Raw genomic sequence first — 16,208 nt, forward strand, 5'->3', positions numbered from 1 at the left:
CTGTTAGAAGTATAACATAATAGAGAATTTGTAGTTTTAGAACATGCTGAATAGTAAGGTTTAAAAACATGGTTCATGCAGAAAACCTTTGACAAATTAAATTAACCTTTTAATAAAAAGTCAGAAAACTTTTTATTAACAGTTTTAAGCATTTCAAATAAATAAACCTAAACCAAACATTTGATCAGTTTTCCATTTAAAAAAAGATCAAAGTGCCCTTAAAGCTCTCTGTAATGGTAATGTGATGGAGCAGACCTCAGAAAGAATAAATTCTGTTTTGATCAAACTAACTGAAACCTTATTAGCGATCACTCTAGTATCTTAATTCTGTGTTTAGTCTGAAATAATGGGTGGATACTGATGTTTTTGGTGCTCCAGGTTGTACATTATGGATGCTTTTTGGATAGTTTCTAAACTCGTTTTGTCTCAGTAGTTAAAGTCAGTTCTGCAAGTCACAGCTACAATACTGTACAATACAATACTATGAAATACTGAGAATTTGAAGTGTACGAGCTCACAAAGCTTAAAGAAGCTCCAGAGTAGCGGATTCGTCTTCAGTTGTCATATTTTCCTCCAGGTGACTTCCAGAGTTTGACTTTTAATTTCTCCAACTCTCGGTCTGTTCTGTGCCATCACAGCAGGAGAGATAAAACCAACAGAAGCTCCTCATTTTGCTCAACAGATGTCCTTAATCCCGTCTAATCCAACATGTTAAACGGTTGTTTTCTCTGCAGCGAGCGCGGGGCGCCGACCCTGGCACTAAAGCTTCCCACAGGCCAGTTGGACTCCCTCAGACTCCCTCTGGTCCTGGTCTAGTGCTCTCATCTCCTCACCACAGTGCCAAGCACAGGCTGAATTAATAAAGTATCTGTTTCTGAGGCCGTATGTGAGCGGGGACAGCTCATAGCAGGAAGAATAACACAACTTTTTAAGTTTCCATCAGGAAAGAACCCTAGGTTTACCTTTTACAAAAACTATAGGAAAAAGATTTGTGATCCGATCAGATATTTTTTTTCTGGTCAGTCCCATAATCAGTTTTTCTGATGACTGTGGCAGTGTGAAATAAAGAATAATCAGTGCTCAGGAGTGACCACTTCAGCATTTATGACTTTGAATAAAGTCTGTTTTATTCTCTGACAACAGCAGAGCTCCGCACTTCATAAATCAGTTCTTTAAATAAATCATCTGTCCCTTCAAATTTCAAATCAGTGGCTTTAAAGAACTTTCACTGCCTTTAATTTAGCAGCTCTTACCCTGAAATGACCTGATTCGTTCCTTCAGATTAATAATTTGTGGCATCAAATGACTAAATCGTGCTCTGAAATGACTTCATTTTCACCCTCTTTCCTTCTCTCTCTTCTGCGTCAGCTGAGAGCCAAAACACTGAAACTGACTTTCTATGAACTGGGTCAGAACATCAGCACTTTGAAGGGAAACTTGGATATCCATTAAAATATTTTGGGGGATATCACACATGCAATGGGCCAACCATAAATCAAAATAACATTGATGATCTCCATGCTGAGGATTTTAGAGGAACAAAGATCATGATTAGAAAGAATAATTTGTAATTTGTCCTCACAAACACCTGAAACCTGAAACATTTAAAAGTATAAACAAGAATATACGTTGGTGGGATTTTAATAATATAAGCAGCTGTCGATGAATGATTAGTAAAATCAGGCATTCAGATAATAATTCAGAGACTTAACCTTCTAAAATCAAGCTGTGTAACATCCGCATGTGTGACTCGTGTTATATAACCAGAGAACAAACAGGAAGTGATGTAAATGCTTTTCAATGGAAATTGATGCAGAAAAGTGGAAAATCATCCTAAAAACCTCCCTCTGTTGTAGTAAATGTGAATAAATAATAAAATAACTGCTGGTGTTTGGTGGCTGTTTGATGACCACGTTATTACCACGTCCAGTGACATTTAAAACGTGACCTGATCACTGAGGATTCCTGGTGTCAGGAGTGTTTAACCGTGTTCATTAGTCAGCTTTGAGTGTTTTTCTTTTTCTTTTTCCTTGCTGTTTTTCCACTACTCGAGTAGTTTCTTTTTAAATCTTGACTAAACAACTTGTACATTAGTTGCTGGGAACATTGTTGCTTTTATTCCACTTTATGTCTGAAGTCTTTTAGGGGAGGCAGCTTCCATCAGTGCAGTTTTCCTTGGTGACTTTTCAGGCTAGTCTTCATTTTTCCTCAGCTGCTCTTCCAAACAGAGCCCAAATCATGTTGAGAAAAGATTAGATTTTTAACTCCTCAGCGTGAACACGGCCGAGCTCCAGCCCAACCTGCTCATTCAGCCACTAACTGGCCATTTAATCAGCACCAATAACGTCTGCTGCTGCTCTTTCTGCCATTTTTCATCCTCTTATTATCTGCGATTAGGAGAGCAGAGCTGAGATGATCGGTGGACGCAGCAGTGGCTCTATAATTTCTCTCCGGCTCTTCATTTTTTAATATAGAGTTTGACCTTTCAGAGCTATGTGCCGGTTGCCGCCGCTGGTCAATATTCTCAGCTCTCGCTGAAGGTGCGAGCTGTTCGGTTGGCAAATAAATGTCTTCATTAAAGCGACGACCCCGAGCCACATTTCTTCTCAATGACGTTCAGATCGTTTCTGCTTCAGCCTGTGATTTTGTTTGGCCTCCGATAAACGCTGAGGGACGAGGACGGGAGATTAAAGACACTCAGTTTTCACAGGTGAACATTTTCTGAGAAGCTCTGAGGCCTCTGTTCCCACAGGATTCATGTTTCTGGGAGGTGGTGTTCATTTAATTCATCTTTCTGTGTGAAATTAAAAGATCTGGACTGTACAGGAGAAAACAGAAAAGATTTGACATTTTTAGGTTTTTAATAGTTTTAATAATCCAGTTCTAACTGTTTGTACAGACACTGGCTCATTACACACAGGAGCTCCGCTTTTTTTAAAGGCACCTGTGTGACACGCACGAACAAATCCAGGCAAAAGACGGCGCTCAGAGAGAACACCTGTGCTTACCTGTACCTCACATTACAACAGCACATTAATGAGCTTACAGCTGATGGCCTTTATTGCTTTATGTTGTTGTTTTGGCTCGCAGACAGGCCTGAATGTTGGTGTCAACATGTTTCCAAAAGCCGAGGGAAACCAGTTCCAAAACAGGCCTGTGTGTTACTGCGGTTTATACGCAGATGCAGGAGCCCAGTTTCAGGCCTGCTCCTAGATCTGTTATACAGGAAGCCCAGATTTCCCTTCAGAATAAAAGCTCGCCTGCTGGGCCTTTGTGAGTTCTCAGCTCTCTGGCACAAAATGAGCTTTTATTGAAAAAAAAAAAAGGCTGAACTTTATGTCTTTTTCAAACCCCGAGATGTCTGAGTCAAATCAAGCTTCTTCTTCTTGAGTTGTTTTGCGTTCCTCTTGTTTCCATTTACATCTCGGACCTCCTGCTGTGATGGAGTGACACGTCTCTATAGCAACATTTCTGTGTGATGCTGCAGGATTGAAACAAAGACAGAAACCTCCCTTCAGCGTGAAGTCACAGGAGCTGATTTAAGTGGTAATAAGAGCAGGAGGGGTGAGGTTTGATCGTTTACTTTTCATGGAGAGGCGCCGCAGCGAGAACAGCGGGCAGCGTCACAACAGCTTCGATCACGTTTCGGCAAATCACATTAAAAAGAAGTCACATTTTTATGATCTTCCATTCATGCGAGCGGCTCCGTCACTTCTGAAAAACCCAATTAGCAGAGATGGGCGATTGAAATCTTGGTGAGGGCGGTGGAGACTCTCAGCGGGCTCGGCTCAGTTCTGTCTCTGTGTTGGCATTCAGTCGGTGAAATATCTTCTGGGCACTTTTGCTGAAAAGTTAATTGAGATGATAAACAAATCAGAGTTTGGAGCTGCTGCTGTGATTTCCTGTTTTTTCTCTCCTGAGTAAAAAAAAAAGAGAGAAATCAAAGAGCCGAAGGCAGCAGAAACGGTGATTAGAGCCGCTGCTGCTGATCGATTGAAGAGGTATTGTCACCGTTTCTGTTTGTGTAATTAAAGTTTGTGTCTTTGAGTCCATTTACCGAGTAAACACTTTTGTCTTTCTCTGCAACGAAGCTCGTTAGGGGGCGAAAATCAGCATCACTTAGTATTTAGAAAATAATTCAACTGTTTCTCCAAAGAAGTAAAAGCTCGCAGTCATTTTTTGTTTTTTCCCCTATCACAAAACTGCTGATTACTCAGACTGTATACCAAAGATGGACAAGAACACTCACTGGTTTGTGGACTCCACATTTTGAAGCCTCAACATTGGCTTTTTGGAGCATATATCTTATTATTATTAATAATAATAATAATCTTATTATTAATAATACTCTCAGATTTTGGTCCACGTTGATATGACAGCATCACACAGCTGCTGCAGATGCGCTGCGACCATCAGAAGATGGTACACTTGTTATAAAGGGACGGACATGGTTAGCAACAATAATCAGGTAGGCTGTGGTGTTTAAATGATGCTCAGTTGGTACTAAGGAGCCCAACATCTGCCAAGAGTATATCTCCCCTACCTTTACACCACCAGCAGCCTGAACTGTTGATATAGGTCAAAACTCTGACCCGACCATGTGAATATTACTGCAGAAATTAAGACTCATCGGAGCAGGAAACATTTTTCCATCTTCTGTTGTCTAGTTTTGCGAGTCTGTGTGATCTGTAGCCTCAGTTTCCTGTTCTTACTGACAGGAGTGAAATCAGTGTGGTCTTCTGCTGCTGGAGCCCATCTGCTTCAAGGTTCAGAGATGCTGTTCTGCAGATCTTTGTTGTAACGAGAGGCTGTCTGGGTTACTTTTACCTTCCTATCAGCTCGAGGCAGTCTGACCATTCTCTGACCTGAACAAGGTCATTTCTCCCAGACAGCTGTGGCTCTTAATGGTTGATGGGGAAATCGAAGCAAATCAGCAAGAAAAAAGTCACTTAAATCATCTTAATTAATCATGCTAATACAGTAATTGGATCTACAGCAGGTTATTTTTATCATGTCTATATGTCTAAATGCACTGAGTTGTTGCCATCTGATTGGCTGATTAAATATTTACCTTAACAATCAGTTAGTTGTTAGTGTCTCTAATGTGGCTGGTGAGTGTATATATTATTTCAAATTAAAAGTCTGTCAGCAACAGAAAGCAATGTTTGCAGATTCCCGGGAGTGTTTTTACATATTTCTCAGGTTTAAATCCAAACTGTAAGGACGCATGTGGATTTATTAGGACACGAGTTAACCATTAAGGAAGCTTTTATTTGTCATCAGGTCAAGGGGTGATGAAAGGCAATGTCAGAAACAAAGCGATGTAAACAGTAAACAGCTGTTGTCATCTGCAGTTAAACATCTGTGAGGTCTTTAATTACTCATCAGAGTTTTCATTGATCCGCTGGCCAATAAATTGATCTATAGTTTCGGCTCTTCTTGTCGACATTTCCAGCTGTCGGTCAGTGCGGCAGCTTGTCACATTCCAATGGAGTCCGAGTTACATGGGAAAATTAGACTCGGGGCGCGTTTGATTTGCATTTAAATGGATTTATTGTCCACTGACGGTGTGACGGGTGGAGACTGACCACATGATCAGATGAGAGGAAATGAGGAGCTGTGCTGCACAGTTTGGCCGAGCGCCCCGTTCGGCTGCATAATGAACATTTTAATGTGATTGTTATCAGATGGAAGCCAGCGGAGGAGGATGAGGAGCAGCAATACTGACAGAGCTGAAGCTCTGCTGAAGCTTGGAGTCGTGGTCATTGAGCCTCTGAAGCGCGACTCAGTTTGATTTCATGGATTTTTTCTGTCTCTTAAAGTTAAAAAGCAAACACTGAACAGCAAGTGGGGACTCTTTCTGATTTCATTTAAAACTACATGAAACAGGTTTAATTACTCGAGTTAACCAGCTGGATTCACTTATTGACCAGCTGATAATTGCTGATGATGCTCAGGAGGAGTGAATAACGTGGAATTATAGACTCTGTAATTGGTCAGCAAAGCCTCAAGCTGAGCATTTGTTTTTTTGTTTTCTACCATCGCCATTTTAATGTTTTAAAAACAAGATCTGCTGAGTGTTTTAATATTTCCTGCAGCGTATTTTAATGAAGTCAACCAATGTAGAAATCTCTGTTTCATGTTTTAGATTCTTCAGGACGTCAGCTTCATTTTGTGAATTCAACTGCCTTAAAGTCAAAATAATTAGAGTAACTCCTGAAACATCATTTCTGACTTCAGGGTGATGAAGCTGAGAGAAACTGGCTTATACCTCATGTGAGGATCCAGTTTTTCACTTTCAAAAAGTCTTGAAAAGTCAGTAAAATATACTGAGCTGCTCTTTGTCTTTCTTAAATCCTTTGACACTTTAACCGCAGTAAGCTGGTTTTAAATTACTCATCAGCTCTGTCCCTCAGAGCTCCAGATTAGGGTTGGCACTCATTTCCTGGGATATAAATAATATTACCACCATAGTCTTTTCAAGATCACCTCTGCTCAACGAGCTGAAATTGAAATGATTACATCATATAAGTGTTCGTCCATCATTGTAGATCAGAATTTGTTTTTGAAAATCTTAGGTTGATCTTTTCTCTATGACCAGCACCTGAGTACTGGCAGTTTGGTTGGTTGTTGATAGTTAAATCTCTGCTTGGGGTGCTTTCCTTTTATCTGTGCACACAAATAAAAAACATAGTCAGTATGGCCTTTGTTCGCAGTGTTTTATGAATGTTTGTCCTGAAACAGACGTGATTTTTAATGTCAGATATCCTTTACGTGGGTGAATAAAGGAGCTCTGTTCTGTTTCTCCGGTTAATCCTGGTGATCAGCGAGAGGGTGATGAACCTTCAGAAAGTTCACATCACACACAGTCCCAGATGATCAGACCTCCTCCTGACGGGGAGGGCAGGTGTGGCTCGGTGGCAGTGATGGTCAGCTCTGCAGTGTTTTCCCTGCTGGGTCGCAGCCACCCGGCGGCCATATTTCCACGCTGTGTTTGCTGGCTGAAGCTCCACCTCTGCATGTGGGGCAGCGGGGGCCTCACGGCCCTTTTTGCCAAACTGTGGGCGAGGGTCCAGACTCTGTCCTGTGTGCCCCTGTTGATAAGCTGTCCCGCTGCCAGACACGAGCTGGTAGGAGTCCATTTACCCGGAAACTGCAGCCAAGGACACTTTGGCGGTTCTGATCCGTGAACATTTTCCCTGCTTCAGTCAGAATCTTTTATCTTCGGTGGTTTCAACTGCATGATCTACTGTTTTTCTACCAAATATATAATCTAATCTCTCTTTATGAATCTGGAATAATCTCTCTGTCTAATGGTAGTGGGCTTTGGAAAGCTTCAGCCTAAACCTGTTTACATTTTATCTGTTTTCTTTTCTTCATTTAATAAAAGCTTTTATTTTGAAAGTTTGGATTTTAGTCGAGATTAAGCACTGAATAAAAACAGTCTTCCTGGTTATGATGAAGCCTGCCTGCTGGAATTAATCAAACATCTGGCCCTGCCTGTAAGTAGGCCCCACGGTGGGATCCTGGATGGGTTTATGCTTGTCTCACCGTTTTTAAGGTGGTGTTTGTGAGTGTTTCTGTCTCACCAGAATGGAAAAGGCCAAACTGCAGCCGTCCGTCTCCTCGCGGCCTGAAGGGCCTTGCTGGTAAATGGCGTGTAAACAAAGGAACCGTCTGGCAGCTGCACTGATGGAAATCTGAACAGCTACTAATGTGTTTTTCAGCAGCCCCGTTATCTCAAAGGCCCACTATCAAACCAGAGTACATAATGAGTGTGGATAATCCGGCCCGCTCGCTGAATCGGCAGCGCTGACGATGACCTTAGCCGTGGCCGTGGAGCGGGCGGCGGCGTTCTCAATTAAATTCTGCCAGTGGAGTGGAGAGAGACGGCGAGCACGCAGAGATCAGTTTAACTGCTGAATGAGAGATTAGAAAGAAAACAAGCGTCGACTAATGCTGAATAAACTTCACCCCTACGGGTTGTTTCTTCGAATGCAGCAGACTATATGTGCCTTTCAAAGTCGAGGGAGTGGACGGGAGCTGAAACAGGAAGGGGAGGAAGCCGAAGAATAACTGTTACAGTTGTTTAAAGCCCAGTAACGTCATATTCAGATTTAAATCATTCCAACTCATGTGAGGCATGCATTCATCTTTGTTTCACAGCTTTGTTCACTTTGTTCTTCTTTAAAAGTCGCTATTTGAGGAAAAAAGGCTAAAAAGAGCTTCATCGAATCAGAAGTATTTTTTGTGCTTCTGTATCATTACACTCACGAATCCACAAGGAAACAAAAAATACTCAAAATCAAAAGAATGTTTTTGTTTTTGTGGTACACGTTCAAATCTGATACCATCATAGCCCGCTGCCGCCATGTTGGTTTATCAGAGTCAGAAGTGACCATATTTAGACCAGAGGGTGGAGCTTCTGGTTCCGCAGCATGAGCTTTACTAGAAGTTGATGCTTCCTGGCATCCATTAAAACCTGCAAGTCCTTCATCGTCCAGCAGAGGCTCCAGCAGAGTCCGTACTCATGCTAAAGTGGAAATGCTGTTTCAGGAACAGCTTCAGGAGTCAGGAGTAGTAGTCGTGGTCTTCAATTCCTTGACGTCTTTCCTGTTCCCATCAGCTGACACACTGCAGCTGTTTCAGGTCTCTGCCAGCTCCCTCCTCGTGGAAAGCTGACTGGCTTTCTGGTTCCAGCTGACTCGTCTGTCTCGAGCACTTCCACTGGGACCTCTCCCAGAGTTTCAATTAACGATCTTTCTTCAGCCAGCAAAGAGCAGAAGAGATCAGGGAGGAAGGGAACACTGTGTGACCGCTCCGTCACAGCCGGGTCTGAGAAAAACTCCAGGCGTGCATTCATAAATAAAAAGAAGTGTGTGATTGATGCTGCAGGGCTTTATTTTTTCCATTCTTAAATACCTAAAATTGTCTCTAGATTGTAGAAACCTCTAAAACAAGATTGTAAAACATGATCCGGCCCCAACTATAAATTCTCCAGAGGTGATGGGTAACCACCTTCTCCATAAACGGACAAAAACACCCACATACTGCTGTCTCACTCCCAGTTTATTGATTGATTTTTATTATTATTCCTTCCTGCATAAATATGCCGAGGCCAGACAGCATTACAAGACATGGTTATTTAGGAAAAAGAAACCAGAACCAGACAGAGGCAGCAAATAAAACATCCTGATACTTTTCTTTTTCCGAGCTTTACAAATATAGAGAAGTCATTAGGAAAGAATTTTAAAACTTGTTCATTCATTCTTTATCAGTGCACCAAAAAAATTCTGGGTCTTAGTAACAGTAATCTCATCATACATGGAAACATTACTGAAGAAAACATCATTAATTCTAAATCTCGTAATTAACACAACCTGTTCTCCTCCTGGATGTTTTTAATCTGTGAACTTCAAGAGTCAAGAAACGAGTTCTTGTTCTTCATAAATGTGCTGTAATCGCTCTCAAGGCCATAATCATGCTTCATTTGAATATATGTTCATTATTTTGGTTTTAACAAGATGTCCTTTAACCATTTTTCTCCAAGTAACTTTATTCTAGTAGAGTTCACACTGTGTAATAAATTGTTATTACAATACATAAATCAGCATGAGGCTCTGCAGGACATGGATGATTTCCTCCAAATCAAAGCCATCCTGTTGACTCTAGCTTCTTACAAGCTTACCATTTAATTTTCACCTTGTTGATCCAGGAATAAAACTCGGATTCTGTTTAATGTTGTTCCAAACACCACTGACCTGAGGCACAAGGACAAGCTTTATTTCTGTTGTTGCAAATACAGTATTGATATATATGAATATGTACATCTTAGTACATGCTGGCTGATCGTTATCCTCACTCAAACCCAGCACAGGTTAGGAGTGTAGTTTAAAGCCCAGCAGAAACCTACATGTGTGCAGGAGAAGCAGCTGGTTGTGGAGGTTGAAGGTGAATGAAGTTAAATGGAGGATGGTGTAAAGCATCTTGTTGTACTGTGACTTATCTGATATACAGTATTTTTGTACAGTAATAGAAACAATACAAAATGTAAAAATCAGCCTTTATTAATTTCAGCAATCCTTTCTATTAAAAATGATGAAAGATTCTACAAGAAAATGTTATGTTATTAGTTTACAGCTTCACAGGGCTCCATTTATTGGCTTATCAAACAGAAACACCAGAAACAGGAAGTCCAAAAAGTTGGAGTTCTACTTTCACTAATCCTCAGAGGTCTCAAACATCATCAGCAATGTCAGGAAACCATTTTAGCTCTTTCCCCCTAAAGACGACTTTTGATACCCTTAATAACCTGATGAGTTCTGACGCCTCAGTATATGTCAATAAAGTTGTGGTTTGATGACCATTAGAGTAATTTCTTAGTTTCCAAATGTAGCTACATAGGCAAAGACTGCCCACACTAACTTCTGATGGCCTCTCAGTCATTTTGGCCTATAAGCAGCTCAAATATGAACTTCTAACATCACAAGAATGCATTAATAAACATGCAGCAAATAGGACGCTGATAAAATCCAAACCAGTTTAGCTTACCAGGCTATTTCGTACTTATTTGACTGTTTATTGGTTTCAATCTCTAGTTTAGACAGTTGGTGCTGCTTTACACCATTTTGATGTGCACCAGCTTACAGATGGAGAATTTACAAAAGTGAATCATCGGCTCTCAAAGGCAGAAAATTGGGTGTGCATCAGAAAGCCCATTTCCTCCATCACACTGTCTGGCCGTCATTAGAGCTGCTCTGTGTGGATAAAAGGTGAGGAGAGAGTGGACGCTGATGAAAGCCTCTGCAGGCTGCGTCTCATTTAACTGAGCCCGATAGCTGGAGGAATGGCTCGTTAAGACACCTTAAAACATCGTTAACGTTTCCTCTCTCAGATTGTTGCCTATCAGGCAAAACTGTCTGCTCAGGGGTCACAGAGTCCTCCCAAAGTCTTCCACTACAATCCGCCAATCAGCCCGACACAGGCCCGATCTGCAGACATATCTCAGAGGAGTTAGACAGCACTCAAAGGGCCATCCTGGTGCTTAACAGTATAAAACCGGGGAACTGAATCCTTAAATCGTCACCTTTCGACCGGTGACTCTGCTCAATGTTACACCATAGAAAGAGGCACTCTCTGTGCAAGATGGTGTTTTCTTTCACACCCTGCATGCATTAGTGAAGCCTCCTGATAGTAACATGTGCAATCAATCCTTCATTTAGAGATACTTGTGCCTAACTGTTGGTAAAAACCGAAGAAAAGCGAAGCACCGAAAACATTTTTCAGAGCGACGCTGCAGGAGCTCCGTTTGATTTTATCCACAACTTTAAAGCAGCCGAGGTCAGGTTCAGCGCACGCTGCCATTATCTGACATTTTGGGAAATCCTTTACACCTGAGAGTCAGATGGATATCAGCTGTCGAGCAACACGTCATTACATTCAAGTCTGAGTGTCCTTTTTCTGGAAGATAAATCCTCGCCTGTTTGAAGAACCTGGAAGGTCATTTAATGACACTTAAGGGTGGTTTAAAGGTTTCTGCAGGATCCTCAAAGACTCTGAATACATTCCATCAGCTGCACGATAAAAAGGATTTACGATTTACGTTTAAGTGTAGCTGTGGGCTGTGTAAATATGTCAGCACTCTGTGAGGACCACAGATTGTCTTAAATTTCTAACAAAGAAATCTAAGGAGGTTAAAATTTATTTCAACCTAAATTTGGGGTTTTAATGGGAATTTAATTTAGACTTATTGGAGGGAGGGTAAATGTTTCTAAAGTTGTCAAAAATCCCTATAACTTGTGGGCTGGTACTAAAGTAAGACTGAAGAACATTTTTAGTGAGTTGGATATTAAACACGGACGTCATCTGTTGGGTAGTTTTGGATCATTTTGGCTGCTGCCATGTTGAGTTTTTTTCATAGGTGACCATATTTGGAGACGAGGGTGGAGCTAATGCGGCCAAACAGATGTGATGAACTTATCGATAGAGAACAAACATGTATACGTGTTTGTTACGTTTCTGTATCAGCCTGTAAACATGTTTATTTCTGCTGTTTTAGTTAAACATGGTAGTCTATGGGGACTGACTCACTGCTGCCTCTGCTGGACGTCAGAGGAACTGCAGGTAGTAATGACGTTCTCTGCTCTGTCAGAAGCTCAATGTGATCTGAGGTGTTTCCTCGTCAGGCTTTGCCTTCTGCAGGTGGTTGAGGCTTTTTTATCGTCCTGTGTTGTTTCTTTTCTCGTAGCAGGTCTTTGACTGAAGTGCTGATGAATCTTGACGTTCTCAGCGGCAGCATTGTTTGTCTTCAGTCTGATCTCCGGTGGCTCTGAAACGCTCTCGGAGCACCGTAATCGTGGCTCTCTGCGATCCCTGCTGTTCTCACGTTCTCTTCTTCCTCCCCTCATTCACTTTCTCCTCAGCTCCCTGCAGGAGGGACGAGGCTGTGCTCTGCAGCCTGGAGAGCCTTTAAATGAGTGACCTTTGAGACAATCAGAGGCGCCCCGGCTCAAACAAACCCTGAATGGCGAGTGGCGGTCCCCGGGCCCTGTAGCAGGCTGCTGCCCGGGCTGCCTGTGGATTACATTGATCCTCTGAAACAATGTCCTCACTGCGCTCATGGTGGAGAGGGCTGATAAATAACATGTGAATAAATGCAGGGGGAGCACCGAGAGTCATGGAGGCCTCCGCTCTGAGCTAGAAAGGATTTTCCTGTTGTTCCAGAAGCTTCACGTCCCAAACAGCCAACAGGTTTCATTTGACTGGGTTCTGTTCAGGTGACATCGTAACCACGGCTGACATGAACTCATATAGACAGTCGTTGCTGCTGCCATTTTCTAATAAAACCCAAACTTTGAAAGTCTTTGTGATTAGCAGCCGGGCTCGGCCCCCCCACACACACCCTGCCCCGCCCCACCCACTGTAGTCTATAGAAACGCTTGAAAGAAGCAGCGGTGGGATGAGAGGGGGCAGCAGTGAGTGGAATATAAAACATTTAGAGAGCTCTTCTTCAGGAGTGTGAGGGTGAAACGAAGGGGAAAGGGAGATTACTCCGATCTGCCTGGGGAAATGTTTCTGTGGTACACGCTGAGGTGGGGGAGGGGCGTAAATGTGTATTCATGTGGACGAGGATGCTGAGTGTTTCCAGTTTAACATCAGAGTGCGAGTCGAAGTCATCGTGAGCTGCTTCAGATTCAGGTCAATGCCAGTGTGAACACTTTCAATCTGTTTGTGTCGAGGGGAGACATCTGCTCAAGGATTCAGGCTAGAAGAGGTCACCTGTTCACCTGCTGCTACATTGTTAACAGGCAGGATGGATGTAAAGGATCACGGAGAGCATGACCAGCATTTATACAGCAGTCAGTCTGCTCGTACACTAAATACTTACTTTAAACACAAAGTAAACCCTAACAAAACTTAAAAACACAACATTCAGAGTAAATATTAAAAATATACTTAAAATATCAAAATACCAAGTAAAAAACAAACTAATGTAGAAAGTGCAACCTAAACACTTTTATAGTAGAAGATGAGTTCATTCTTGAAAATATAATAAAATGTAAAGGTTTTTTAGGTTTTTAAAATAACTACATAAAAAAACCCTAAAACTTTAGCAAAGTAAATACAAAAATAAATAAGTAAATAAACAAGAATGAAGAACAATGCAAAGAAGAAATTATGAAGCGAATTGAAAAATACACAGAATAGTAAAATATAGAATAAATTATTGAAATCACAATAGTGAATTTAACAAAAGAAATAAAAAATAAGTATTACAAAGCTTACCTTTTTGTATTTTACCAAAATAAAATGTAAAGTAAATAGTTTTAAATGTTAATTAAAATGTTAACATTTAATTCTTGAAACTAAAATGAAACGTCAATTAAAAAGTAAACATATACACTACAAGTTTAAAAAAATCCACAGTGTATACAGATACTGTGTATCATCACTGCGAGCTTGGAGGTGTTTCAGACTGTGTCCTGATTGGTGTAACCTTAAAGGCAGGAGGACGCTCTGCACACAGCTTTTTAATCTCAGCCGCGGCTTTGTTTGCAGCATCTTCATACAGCAGGGAAATGTAGTTTCAGGAGTGTGAGGTGTACTCAGAGTACAGACAGACTGAGGCCCTCACACACAGACAGAAGCATCTCCGTCTCACTCTCCCTCCCTTGCTGTTATCTGTCTGTCTCACCTGTCTGTCTCTCTGCAGAAGCTGGCGGTCAGAAGCTGTCCTGTTGGGACGACTAAGCCGCTGTCGCTCATCAAGCCTCCCAGTCAGGGCATCGCCATCTCCGTGGTGCCGGCCAAGGCTCCCGTTTCCATGGTAACCGCACACATTAACGGACAGAAGGCGGTGGCGAGCTCGGAGCCACTGCAGACGTCCCCCATCAACCTTCAGACGGGCGGCAGGGCCGTGGCCGCTGGAGTCCACCCGTTCAGCAGCAGCAGCAGGAGAGCCGGAGAGCTGCCCCCCTCCCAGGTAACGTCCCTGCTGAGGTCACAGCGAGCAGCTGTTCCAGCTGTTTCTGTTCCAGTCATTAAGGTGAACAGGTGTCCAAAAAGAAACTACTTTACTTTTTCACACAGAAAGTAGTTTATTTCATGTGATGGATTACTACATCACACATCCGGAGATTGAGTCTCAAACACGTTATTGTGGTTTCACCTGTTTTCCAGGTGAGCGATGAGTTAATAGGTTTCACACAGTAACACAGACCTGCACCCGATGCAGGCAGCTTTGTTTCCTATGGGTAGAATTTGGGTTTTTGTGAATGGAGTCTGGTGGGTTTGGATGGAGCCGTCTGACAGCAGCACAGGCACTGAAAATGTTTTCGTACTATCCGCAGTGCTACGATTAGCTTGTCCTTTATTTACCACAGTAAATGTAGAACATTTGTTCCTGGTTCCTGGTATTAGTCTGCCTATTTCCTGGAAACTATAATGAAGGATATCAACAGCGGATGAATCTGTGGAGCTTCACAGAACATCTGCTTTTTGGATCCTTTCAGAGGTATTTTATTCTTTACAGTCTTTAGTCTACACTGCAGAGCTGAAGTTATAAAAACATTTTCCCTCTGAACATCAAACTGGTTTAGAGTTTACAGATTTAAAGATGCTTTAACGTTACGCGTTGGTCTTTAAAGTTGCTGGTTTAGGGAGTAAATGTGTTTTCTTTGCAGCCGTCACCTTGTCGAGTATCCAGAAGCTTCTGTGTTGAGTCACTGCTCAGAAACCTTGGAAGAAGAAAGAAATTGCAAAAACTTGACATTTTGTGCCAGCTGCTCTAACATCCTGAATGATTGTGTTTGAATGCAGCTCAGCGTGTGAATGATCAGAGTCAGACAAAGACCTGAAAACCACAAATTCATCAAGCACAACACTTCCTGTTAAAGTGTCATTTTACTTATTTCGTCAAAGAAATCTCAATTTTTTTAAAAGCTTCAACTCTGAGAAAAACACATCAAAAGCTCATGTATGTGTGGTCAGAAAACTGAGTCTGAATGTAGCAGAGCCAGCCTTGTTTTTTCATGTCGGTCAGTTTCCTGTCATAGAGTCTGATGGCGTGAGTGCCGCAGCTCGCCGCTAAAGCAGCAGCTGATTGTTGTTGTGATTCTGAACACAATGTGCAGCACGGAGGAGAACTCATGGTTTGAACTCAGGGACTGTTTTCCACTGTTCCTCCTCCTCCTCTGAGCTGTTAGGATTCAGGCTGCAGCACCTCACCTCTTCCACACTTTGTATTCAGCACCATCACCTCCATCAGCACACAGTCGGGAACCGAGCTTCACGCTCAACACCGGCAGCCTCCACACTATTACTGTAATTGCACGGCACCATAGAGGGAGGAGGGCCGAGCCTCGGGGCCCTTGGGCTCTGGCTTTATGCTTCCTCTGTCTGTCCGGCACATCAGCACACCTCATATGACACGCAACACGTCTGCTAATGTGAGACTGGCTCATACAGAGAGGCTGCAAAGTCTGACAGGAAATAACATGAGGAAGCTCTGCATCTGAAACTAGTCCTAAACACCATGATGAACAAGGTCCAAAGCTTTCTAAAGAAGACCCAAATCAACACCTAAAAATGCAAGAATCAATGCCCCTAAAGGGATTTTGACTTAAATGGAAATGATGTCCTGGACGACGTTCAAAGCCTTTCTAACATTAGAATTAAACTATAACTAGCCCAAACTATGGTCCAAAACG

At 42.2% G+C, this 16,208-nt stretch overlaps 1 protein-coding gene across 1 annotated transcript in view; it reads left to right on the forward strand.

The window, feature by feature from the left end:
* Positions 1 to 16,208, forward strand: part of phf21b (PHD finger protein 21B) — a 90,660-nt gene that overhangs the window by 57,793 nt on the left and 16,659 nt on the right. Inside the window, exon 3 of the mRNA XM_040048254.1 lies at positions 14,213 to 14,482. Within this exon, the coding sequence (XP_039904188.1) occupies positions 14,213 to 14,482 (270 nt within the window). The remainder of the gene's footprint in view (positions 1 to 14,212; positions 14,483 to 16,208) is intronic.

Source organism: Simochromis diagramma, unplaced genomic scaffold (assembly GCF_900408965.1).
Source record: "Simochromis diagramma unplaced genomic scaffold, fSimDia1.1 OVJJ01000557.1, whole genome shotgun sequence".
In the NCBI taxonomy this organism is placed as follows: domain Eukaryota; kingdom Metazoa; phylum Chordata; class Actinopteri; order Cichliformes; family Cichlidae; genus Simochromis; species Simochromis diagramma.